General features: G+C 27.5%; 1 protein-coding gene across 1 annotated transcript; it reads right to left on the bottom strand.

Annotated features, from left to right (window-relative positions):
* Window positions 1–2,687: 2,687 nt before the first annotated feature.
* LOC145837823 (uncharacterized) lies at window positions 2,688–11,154 on the bottom strand. Its single transcript, XM_082945274.1, has 10 exons — window positions 11,114–11,154; window positions 10,861–10,932; window positions 10,150–10,290; window positions 9,603–9,721; window positions 6,100–6,238; window positions 5,567–5,599; window positions 4,889–4,969; window positions 4,513–4,608; window positions 4,112–4,293; window positions 2,688–4,034 (listed from the first exon to the last, which is right to left on the bottom strand). The coding sequence occupies exons 1-10, from the start codon at window positions 11,145–11,147 to the stop codon at window positions 3,732–3,734; spliced, it is 1,200 nt and encodes a 399-aa protein (XP_082801400.1). The 5' UTR covers window positions 11,148–11,154; the 3' UTR covers window positions 2,688–3,731.
* Window positions 11,155–12,358: the final 1,204 nt, after the last annotated feature.

The raw sequence follows: 12,358 nt of genomic DNA, 5'->3' as shown, positions 1-12,358 counted from the left end.
GAAGAATTATGTTTAGTAATATATATTAAGTTTCTACACTAGTAATAAATTAGATATAACACTTATTTTAAAACTTATCACTGAATTTGTTATGTTAAGGGCAGGGGGGTCAATCACCTTTTTCACAGTTTAGTCTTATTTTATTTAGTTGTAACTAAGCTATGACATGCTTTCTGCATACTTTTGAAGCTCAAAATATTTTTGAGATAAAGCTGGTTGAAGTCGGAGACTATAATAGTACTAATCAAGCCCCCCATACCTAAAATGACTTCTAAAGGGTATTTTCCTTACTTTGAAAAAATGTCAGGCTAAATTGGTCTCAGTCAGGCTAAATGAAAATAAAATTCGCGCACGAACCCTGTTAATGATTAATTAAATTGAACAGTTGTTTTAAGTAATATATATAAAATTTTTACACTAGTAATAGATTAGATATAACACTTATTTTAAAACTTATCACTGAATTTGTTATGTTTTGGGCAGGGGGGTCAATCACCTTTTTCACAAGTTAGTCTTATTTTATTCAGTTGTATTAAGCTATGAGTTGCTTTTTGCAGATTTTTAAAGCTCAAAATATTTTTGAGATAAAGCTGGTCGAAGTCGGAGACTACAATAGTACTAATCAAGACCCCCCAATACCCTTAATGACTTCTGAAGGGGATTTTCCTTTATTTGAAAAAATGTCAGGCTAAATTGGTCTCAGTCAGGCTAAATGAAAAAAAATCGCGCACGAACCCTGTTATAATGACTTACTACAATAACAATTATTGATGTTTTCTTAGTATTTTAATCTGAGCACAACATGTTTCTCACTAAATTGTGTTTTTATATCAGTTTTAATTCGTTTCTCAATTACTCATTACAATTTAACGGTTTTTTTTTACAAGTTAAATGATCCATCCTATATAGATTTTTTTTTGCCATAAAGGTTTAGTTAATAACGACCTGCCTTGACATAAACTAATTTTCACAGGATAGGGAATTACCCTCGCTGATGAGAGGCAGGGTGTACAGGTGCGTGGGAATGTTCAGGAAGAAGCAGGAAGTCCTGCACCTGGTGTCCATCAGGGAGTCTACGAACGAGGAGTATCAGGCTCACAAGAAAATTGCCGCGTTGACGGTCAGTTATCTGAGGAAAATTAAAAACGATCCGTAAAATTAAGTTTCGTAAGTAAGTTAATAAGGTTAAGATACTAATCAGTACATCTAAGGCTATCGAATGCGCAATTTTCTATTTTCATTAAGATATATTATCGTTTGTCATTAAACCTTCAATGATTTTTTATGATAAAATTAATAAAAATTAATTTTCAAAATCTTTTTCCCAATTTAAGCAAAATAAGTTTTTGAATTGTTTTTAAATCACTAAAACGATCATTTTCTAATGCAATGCGAATAAAATAATTATTTTACAAAGCAACATGTTTTAAAAACCCATCGCAAATATTTTCATCATTTTATCAATGTTTAAAAAATAATCGTTCTTTAACAAAATTACTTTGATTATTCTTTCTTTCAGTTTTAATGATTTTAAAAATGTTTAGTTTTTTAAATCAGTTTTACTTTACATTTTTTTTTGTTTCAACTTTCATTTTGTTTACTTTTTAAAATCAAAAATATTTAGTTTTTATATTTGTAATGCTTCATAATTTGGAATAAAACTAGAGTTATTAATCTTTTTGAATAAAATGTTTCGAAAATAAACAATACATATCATATACTTAATTGAAGTTTAAATTAGGTTTTATGCTAAAAAATAAAAACAAGTTAAAGATGTAAGATTGAAATGATATAAATACAAAAAATTATATTGAAAAATCTACTTAAACTTTTAAATAGAGAAACATGTGCACATAGAAAACATTTATACTTTCCTATTCACTATCATTCACTGTAACAATTGTGTTTGTTTAGTGAGGTATGAAGTTTTAAACCTTATTACTTAACAATTAGGCTTGAAAGAAAAATCATGTATTAAAAAACTGCATATGGTCAAATAATTTTTTAATGTGCAGGGAAAACATCTCTATTATAATTTTGTTAAATATTTAACACATTGAAAAAAAAGGTTGTATCTAAATAAAAGACGTTTAACAGGATTTTAGTAAATTCTCCGTAAAATCTTTTTAAAACATAGTTTTGTGTAAACTGTTATGATTTAATTTACTATTTTCAATCATAAAACCTGAAAGGAATTAATATTATTTGTACTTTAACTATTTTGAACCTAATAAATAAGTGCAATACAGGAAATAATTATAAGCATTTTGTAAAGGCTAGAGTAAAGATTATAACTTTACATAAACAACAACAAAACTTATTTTTATTTTTTTCATTACTCATCTTTGTACTTTTTTTTAATATTTAATTCAAACCATTTTTACAAAAAAAATAAAAAAAACTGCAGTAGTTTAAATCTAACCAATACTTTTCAATTAATTTTTATTTCCTTTGGTACTTTTATAACTTGACCATTTAATTTTAGAATATGTCTATCAATTCTAAAATGGCAAATATATCTTTCTACCTAGTCTAATTACAATTTAATAACAAACAAAATGTTATGCACAGAACTATGAAAGTGAGAAATTAATCAGTATTTTTTCATAAAGTTTATTTTTGATCAAATTCAATAGAAAAATTCAAATAATGAAACAAATTAGTCATCAAATTGTTAAAAATGCTTGTATATGAAACTAAAAAAAAACTGTATTAATTAATATTAAGTAACAATTTATTTGCATTTAGATTTAAATGTAAATAAAAAACACGAAATGTTTATAACAAACCAAAATATCGTTTAAAAACTGAGAAAAATGTATAAGTATTTTTTAATTTCAAGAGTTAAAAGTGCGACAATAGTTTAAAACTTCACTTTAGCATCTAACATAAGTCCATTGAAAACTAAACACTCAGGTCAGTAAAAGAAATTTATTTACAAATTTTATGACAAAAATTTAAAGTTAAGCAAAAGTAATGTAAAATAGACACGACACTTTTCGAAGCAATAAAACTTGTTTTGATAAATTAAAAATTTGTGTATTTTATTACGCCGAAAGAAAACCACAGGTAGTGTTTACAGAAACAGTTTACTCAATGTTGCAAATTTGTTTCTTAACATTTAAAACGATTGTAAAACAATAAGCACATTGACAGGGTTCTAGTATTTAAACTAGTCTGTTTTAGTTATTTAAGAAATAAGTAGATGGAGATTATATTTTTTGTTTTACTCTAACCTTGGAAGTTTTTAAAAACCTCAAATTGTCTAAAAAATGTTAAAGATAAAATGAGAAAATCAAGTATTTTTTAAGTATTCATAGCTTTTCTTTTAAAATCTTTTGTAACTAAGCATACCACACACAGGGTGCCAAAAACGCTAGAATTTAAGAATTTGAAAAATGAACTGGAATTTTTTCTTCTAAAGTAGTAAAATTTCAAATATATACGAAAAATTCAAACTAACATTTTTTTAAACTCATTTAAAGTAGCTTTACAGTATCTTTTCTATGTTTTTATACTATTTAGACAGTTTTCACCTTAAATTTAGTTTTCTAGTAAAAATATGACAAAAAACTAATTCTTTAAAGATCTTAGAATATTTTCAAATATCCTTTTGCAACTCTGCGCACACCTTACAATAAACATCTTATTTCTTCCTTCCGTTGAAAAAATCAAATTCAAGCATTCTCATTATTATTCATTAAGAAAAAAGGTTAACAATTGATCAAGTTTCAGCTGAATGAGCCATTTTCGATACTGAACGCTTCGGCAGTTTTTTCAATTTTTCTAACACTATCTTCCAAACCTTTGAGCTTTACAAAATGCTCCCACATTTCTTTCAAGTCGTCCGGGAGGTAAAACTTGTTTACCACGTGATCGTTCTTTATGACGTCATACTGGTCGAAGGTGGCCACGGATATTTCAGCTTCGGGGAAAACGTGCATCAGCGCCTCTGCTTGCTCGTCGCTTTTGGTTTGTATGACAACCAGTTGTCTGAAAGACGTCTTGTTGCTAAGCAAGTAAGCCACCCAGTCCTGAAATAAAAACTTTCATAAGTACTTCAAAAAGTAGAGCTTGTGATATAGCGACTGAAACACAAAACGTTTTTAACCTGCAAGTTTCGGTCTGGACACCAGAGGTTGCATGCTACCGGGTTGACTTTCGAATTTTTCTCTTTGAGTGCCGAGTTCAGCTGAACCGCGAATTCTTGGGCGAACTCGTAAAAAGCGGTGAGGTTTTGAGGTCGTGTTTCGACCCAAACCATGATTTGTTCTCCGACTTTTTTCCGGTATCCTGTCGTTTGAACGCTTTAGTTTGTGTTTGAAACATGATTGAGAAAGCAAAAAAATTGATTGAATAATTTCGTTTAGATTAAGTTTTTATAAGTATTATATGTTATAACTTATAACTATATTATAACTTATAATTATGTTATAACTTATAGCGTTTTTTTCATTAACTGAAAAGGAACACTCAATATTAGCAAAGCATAGGAACAAATTAACAACTTACTTCCTATAGATAAGTTCATGTTTCTTCGTTTGAAAACTAGGAAAAGCACAATTAACAAAACTGTGACAGCCAGAAGTGCCATGGAAATTTTCAGACCTGTTTTATTTTTAAAGTTTTTTAATTTTTAAAATAGTTTAAGATTTAAGAAACAAGTGAAAGAGTGTTTAAAGTATAAAATAAAATGTTTTTGTTACTATTGATAAAATTTAAAGCACAAATTTAATTTATTTTTAACGAAAAAAAAAAATGTTTCAAACTAAAATAAATTTTATAATATTTACTCAAAAAAAAAGTATAGAAATTTTTAATCAAAATTTATTTGTGGATAGTAGTCTATATAAATTAGGTAAAACTAATGTTTTTTATAAATAATTACCACAATAACTGATTTTTTTAGCATTTCCTGAAGTCAATTTCGTTGTACTTTTACTTTGTTCTGTTGGTACTTCACTTAAAACTGTGTAAAAATAAAATTTAAATACTTTGCACTGACAATACTTATCAGTAAGATTAAAAAAGTACCCATTAAAATGCAGATTAGCAAAAATTACTTTATAAATAAGTACATAAACAAAATGTAAAATACATTGTACCAAAAACAGAAATAAATAATATATACCAAATACAATAACTATATTTTTCTAAAAACAATATCTTACATTTTTTTAAACTTCTCTTTAGAATATGCATTAAAACATTTTAATCCTAAACTTAAATAAAAGTATCAAGTTAAATACATTAATTTTTTGAATTTTGTTATTTGCTCTTTTACAAAACAATGTGATTTTTGTAGTAGTACACTATAACAAAATAACTAAATAAGTTTTTCGAAAAACTATAACTGGGTGAGCGAAATAAATGCTAAATAAAAAATTGGTTAACAACTCAATACTAAATTTGTGCAACAGTTACTGTGGTCTTATTTTACACATAATCTTACTCAAAGCAAAAAAAAAAAAAAAGATACCTCAAATTTAAAATAGTTTTTAAATATCAAAATAGCCATTTAAAAAAATTAACTACTAAGAAATAAACAAACAAAACTTTTACTCACAGCAGTACTTGTGAAATGAACCCTGCTCACAACCTAATAAATAAGTTGTTGGTTAATAGTTTTTAAGTTTAAAAGTTTATGTCACTTGACTTATAAAGTTTGTTTTAACTAAACTGTACAGTTTTCTTTACTTTTAAATTTTACTTACAGTTAAAAAGTCATTTACATTTCAATAATATTTACAGAATAACTTTCAAAGTGTTTTTACGCGTTTTATTTCAAAGTATAAAAAAATTAAAATATTATGATGTTAGGTCACTTAAAAATATTGTTAACGTTTTAAACTATTAATTTTGTTTTAATAAAAATAAGTAATCCCTTGATAAAATTCTTAATATTTTGTAAAATTAAACTTTTCAGTTTTAAAACAAAACCAAAGTTGTGTTTTAATCTTTAGTGAAACTTTGCAAAATCCCTAAGTAAATATAGCTTTCATAATAATTGGTTTCCCAAACGAAAAACGTCTTTCATTTGGTAAAGACAGTAGTTTTGTTTTATGCTATCAAATTCGTTTAAGCTGCGAGTAATCTTACTTGGTGCTCTGATTGCCATAGTAATTGAATGATTTATATCAGTGCTTTGGTACATAGGAAGAGAGAAGAGACTGATATGAATTTTATCACCAGGGTAAATCATCTCACCAATATCAACGCTGTTAAATCGGAAATTAATCTGCAATTTGTGAGTGTTCGAAAACATACAAGTTTAAAAAAAACTAATTTTGATCAAAATTAATTAGTTTTCATTAGATACAAACGGTATTTCTAAAAAAAAATATTAAGGTAATTAATACCTACTGTATAAGTATTTACCTAGTTTAACTATGTTTTGTATTACAGACTTTATCATTCTTGTAATTAGTTTGTGAATAAACTCAACCAAGAAAGATATATTTATTTATGATAAAGTCAAGCTGAATTGAATCAACAATGCCTGTGATTAAATGCCCTCTTGAGAGTTGCACATATGAAACACCAGACGTCGATGCTTCTGTAGTTGCCTCTTTGCTTATCATTCACAACAATGTACACATTAATGCAAATTCTTCAAAACCTAAGCTTCCAAAGATGGACCGTCCTCGAATAGGGACAGACTGCAGTGAAGAGGGTTGGAACATGATTGTACAAAAATGGACTATTTTTAAAGATAGCATGGAGATGACAGATGTAGAAAAACGCCGTCAACTGTACCAGTGCTGTGAGGAAGATTTAGGCGATGCTATTCTGAAGGGACATGAAGATGTAGTAATTTTAAGTGAGCAAGAGCTTTTAAGGATGATCAAGCAGCTTACAGTTATTCCTGTTTCAGTTGTTGTACGACGATCAGACTTTCTTAGTGCAAGACAGGATTTGACTGAAAACACTAGATCATTTGCTGCCCGTTTAAAGGGAAAAGCCAGTACATGCTCGTACACATGTAAATGCCCAAAGGATGGCTGTAATCAAATAATAGATTTTACTGACATAATTCTAAAAGATGTCATAGTAACAGGTTTAGCCGATGAGGATATACGTAAAGAGATGCTAGGATAAGAATATCTAGATGAGAAAAATGTCAATGAGACAATCGGTTTTATTGAAGGAAAAGAGATGGCACGTGATGCAATGTCAAAACCCGCTGTTACAGCATTAGTTTTCTCATACAAATCCTCAAAGAAAACCACACAAAAACCAAGTGGTAAAATAACTTGTGACACATGTAATAAATTAACTGATAAATTTGTTTGGAGCAGTAAAAATATGAGGTATATTGAGTGTTTTGCCTGTAAAAAATGCTGGATAAAGTCCCGTAAAAAAGTTTATCAAAGTCATCAAAATTATGCTGATGAGTCAAATGCACTTCTAGTTGGTGGATTGTACACACCAAATGTATGCAAATTCTTAAAGAAAACCACACAAAAACCAAGTGGTAAAACAACTTGTAGCATATGTAATAAATCAACTGATAAATTTGTTTGGAGCAGTAAAAATATGAGGTATATTGAGTGTTTTGCCTGTAAAAAATGCTGGATAAAGTCCCGTAAAAAAGTTTATCAAAGTCATCAAAATTATGCTGATGAGTCAAATGCACTTCTAGTTGGTGGATTGTATACACAAAACTGTGATGACCTTTACAGCCGAGGTCGTAGAAAAAATATGTTCGAGCGGAAAAACGCGAAGAAGAAAAAGGAGATACAGGGACAGAAAAACGTACTTTTACACACTGGATCGCGACGAAATTTAAAGAAGTCATTACCTTACGTCAGAAAAAGTGTTATGACCTACAATAACCCGCAGATCTCAAAAATGTGGCGTGACGTTTGGAATAAAAAGGAAGAATCTCTCAGTATTTGTTTTGTTAAGTCTCTGGAAAATATAAGTGAGAACACAAAATCGTTGCCACCACTGAATTGCGGTGATCATGTCGTGATACTAAATCGAACAGGTAACTTTCCTAGCAAGTGGGGGAATAGTAGAGTGGTGGTGGAAGTGAAGGACTGCCATCAATGTGTTGTCAAAGTTGATGGATCAGGTCGCTTAACTGCTCAAAATCGTAAGTTTCTGAGAAGATTTACCCCTCCTGTTTGCAAATCTCTAAGTAGTATCCCTTATCTGAGAAAGGCAAGCATACCACTGTAAAAGTTTGTCTTTTCTGTAAGATTGAGAAAAAGATGTCAAGAAAAGTTTTAATGTTCTATGTTTTTATAGAAGGAAGATTCTTTTTGTGAAGCATTGTGTAATTTCCTTCTGTACTAATGGTTTTATTCGAAATTGATGCAGAACTGGAATGGTTCGGATTTGCTTTGATCTATAGTTTCTTGACTTATATTTTCTACAGAAAAGCAAACAGACAGCCAAAGTTTACTGCGAACAACAATGTGTCTGGGATGAGTGTGTGAAACTATCGGATTATTTGCAGCGTTTCCGTGTAAGACTTTATGATGCTTTTCAAAAGCTTCGAGACACCGATGTTGCTGATATTCATTTATTTTCAAGTTGGAATGTTCACTGCAAATAAATGTTTTATGGTCTAACTAATGAATGAGTTTCAGTCTAATGGTGACGTCATAAAATTTGTAGTTGACTTTGCAGCAGACTTGTCTAACAGCCATCTGTTCAAAGTAATCTTGGATGAGGACGCAGGGATTGACTTTCAAAAATTCGAACTATTAGTTGGTATCGAATATTTGGAAAATAAGTGTAGCAGTATTTCCTCAGTGTTTAATGCCATCAGTAATGCACATTCTACTTTGTTTGAAGTCGAAATTATGATAAAGATGTTTATCGGCAAATTAAGTGAAGTTTCAAGTTAATTAGATGAGTGGCGTGTGGTTTCGTTCTTCAAAGCTGAAAAGTTCAAATCGATAAAGCAATTAAGTTTTTGAATGCTTGTATCCAGCAAAGTGAAGAAAAGTAAACATTAAGTCTCAAATTTTTGTTACTGTTTGTTTGTTTAAGTTGTAGTTTGTTTTAACAAATCATTTAATAGTGAACTAAGTTAATCGTAATTTTTTAAATGTTTTTGTCTTCTTGAGTTTAATTTCGTTGAATTTTAGACCTGAAAAATGTTTTTAAATTGTAACAAATTGTTTTAAAATAATTTTGTTTCGCTAGGTAAATTTTTCGTTTTATCTCCTTCGTAGATAAAATCTGGGGGGAGATGTATAAGTATTTACCTAGTTTAACTATGTTTTGTATTACAGACTTTATCATTCTTGTAATTAGTTTGTGAATAAACTCAACCAAGAAAGATATATTTATTTACCTACTTAGAATAAGCAATAGTTAATGCATACATTTGAAATTAATAAACAATTCCAATATATTAAATTAAGTAAAAATTTATTGTAAACAGAAGAGTAAATTTAAGGCTAATCAAGCGATAACTTACTGTACGCGAAATATTTTTCTAAAAAATTAATCATAAAAATTTAATTCATAAAGTATCTTTGTGAGTAATTGAGTAAAGTAAATATACTTTTTAATTTTTGTAAACCTTAGAATACAACAAATTTAATACATCTACTAAAAAAGTATAAAAGGTAAATTTATTTTACATATTTGTAGTTGAATTTAATCATTTGCTTGTTGAGAGTCAACTTTCTTCTGTATGCTCCAATATTTTTAAGTTTTATTACAATGTAGAATCCGTTTACATACTTTTGAATTTCAGTAGCTAAAATTAAAAGTCTTGATATTGTTTTTAGTATCTACAATACAAAAAAAGTGCAATTATGTCTTTTATTCACAACAATTGTTTTAAAAGACTAAATAGAAAATTTTAAACAAAACTTTAATACCAGCACACAATGGCATGTTGAAAATATCAAAAAAGTGTATAAAGTTTATAGTGTTAAAAATTATAAGTATTTTCAGATTTTGGGAATAAAGTACTTAGCTAAATACTTTGACAACAGAATGGTTTTTATGCTTTTATTTCAAAACAAAGTATTTTATTAGGTTTTAAACTACCAAACAAGTAATTACAAACTTTTTAAGAACAAATTACCTAAACTAATTTAGTGCTTACGAAACACTGTTTATAGGCATTACTTTGAAAATAGTTATTAAGTACAATTAAAACCCAGTAGTGCAAAAACAAACCTCTTTGTTTCCATTTTAGTCGTAGAACGAATTCAGTTAAACTATTATTATTTTTTTCTTCTATTACACTTATAAAACTACCCGGTAATGGAGAAGTCTTTGAACTGACATTAAGGTAGTAGTTAGGTTCTTCTTTTATTCCTGTTATAAAAAAAGATTAAGAAGTATGTATTGTGGAGTAGTTAAAATTTAAGTAGTTTTTTTTTAAGCAAAGACTTTTTGAATGTTGAAAATTCTTAACTATTTTTGCTGTTATTGTTTTACAGCAATAACAAGTAAACATTTCAATTTTAACTGCTTTTTGTAAAGTAGCTAGTATAAAGTAGATATTTGTAAAAGTATAAAAACTTTAAAAACAGTAAATCTTTAAACAAACAAACTCTAAACAATTAAAACTTACTTTGGTTACTTAATTATAGTTTAATTTTAAGCTAAAAACTAACTAGACTCTTTTAAAAGCTTTAAAAATGTGTTTTGTATAGAAAAGACATTGTTGAGTTTTTAAAAGGGACGTCTAAAAAATAATCGTTATAAAGTATTTAAAAATAACTGAAATTAAACTAAACTTAATGAACGTTAGCTATCATTTCAACAAAAAAAAACATTGGGTGTCTAAATCTAAAACATTAACAACTTTAATAATAGTTTTAATGTAAGTTTTTTTTATTAAACATTTAAAGTTATACTTAATATTACAATAAACAAACTTACTGTAAACTTTGCATGCAGTTTTATTTTCAAAGCTACAATTAATTTTGTTTTTAGCTTGACAAAAGTTGAGTCCTGTTGCAAACAGGATGAAAAAAATAGAAAACATCAAAAATACTTAGAAAGCTCAATAAAAAACTGTAAAAGAAATATTTTTTAGATCAATAATACAAAACTTCATAGTATAAAACAATATTTTTTAGCTAAAATAAAAGCTGGTGCTCTTATACAAACACGTTTTTGTTGCAATGTTTACCGAGCCTCACTGAAATTGAAGTGTACTTTTTCATTTTCTCTTTTTATTTCGTTCAAGTTGACTTCACTTCAGTAATGATTTAACACAAGTAAGCAGACAAAATTTAAGACGAATAAAAAGTTCTTTGAGCATACCATAATTTTATACAACCTTTTTAAAATGAGTTTTTAAAGAAGTTTAAAACACTAAAACTTTAAGAAATGAAAAAATTACAATTTAAAGTTAAACAATACATTTTAAATTTATTTTGAAATAGTTGGCCTTTAAAATAAGTTCTTAAAATACTTTAATTTAATAAAGAACCATTTGGTAGACGTTATAAGATATAGGCGATTATTGTTTTTATGAACAAAAAAAAACACGTATGCTATTGCAATATTATGCTGTATCATTGTAGTTTGTAAATTATTGAAGTACTACTTATTTTTTTTGTTTTAATTCGTTTAAACATTTTACTAAACATAAATTTAGTCTAGATTGATAAATTTTCTGTGATAAAATTACAGTTGTATTTTCCAGAAAAAAGCTTAAAAGCAGGTATGTTTAAAACTAACACATTATTTTAGTTAAAAAATATCCAACTTGTAAAATAATTAATTAAAATATTCTTTTTCTACCTAATTATATTATACTTATTAAAATAAAAGCAATACTTAAATAAGTTTATAAAGTATACTAAAATAAATTAAACACTTGTGCTTTCGTTTTTGTAGTTGAAATCAATTAATTGCTTGTCGAAAGTCAACTTTCTCCTGTCAACTTCATTATACTTTTCATACCTTACAGCGATATACTTATATCATTTTACACGTTTTCGGATATTAGTTGTCAAAATCAAAAGTATTGATTATGTTTACAATCTTTACTTGTGAGCTTTTTAATAACTCTAAAATAAATTATTAGTTTACAGTAAATAATTTTTGTAAACTAATTAAATTTCTAACATTGTTTACAATAAAAAAACAAATTATAATAAGTTTTATAACATCCAAAAGTACAGTAGTGACATCGATACCATAGGCACCTTGAACCCATGCAAAAGTGCGTACCTTAAAACAAAGTACGTACCCTACAGTTTTGATACAAATTTAACGTTTTCTTACCGAAAAATAGCTAATATTTTTTTTACTAAACTTACTTTGTCTTGATGTTAATTTTACAGTTACCAGACATTATTTTTTTTTTATTCTCTTAAATTTAACTTCTTTCGTTAAAAGCTAAAATCATAAAATTTTAAATAATTTT

Source organism: Thalia democratica, chromosome 6, assembly GCF_965202585.1.
Source record: "Thalia democratica chromosome 6, ktThaDemo2.hap1.1, whole genome shotgun sequence".
In the NCBI taxonomy this organism is placed as follows: domain Eukaryota; kingdom Metazoa; phylum Chordata; class Thaliacea; order Salpida; family Salpidae; genus Thalia; species Thalia democratica.
Note: the sequence above shows the minus strand (reverse complement) of the source record. Positions and strands in the feature narration are given on the sequence as shown.

Coding starts and splice junctions, on each gene's coding strand:
- LOC145837823 (XM_082945274.1), bottom strand. CDS start 11,147: ATGAAAAAGTACACTTCAATTTCAGTGAGGCTCG. Junction 6,239..9,602: donor TTAAATTCAACTACAAATAT/GTAAAATAAATT, acceptor CACAAATTGCAG/ATTAATTTCCGATTTAACAG. Junction 4,035..4,111: donor GTCCAGACCGAAACTTGCAG/GTTAAAAACGTT, acceptor TTTTTATTTCAG/GACTGGGTGGCTTACTTGCT.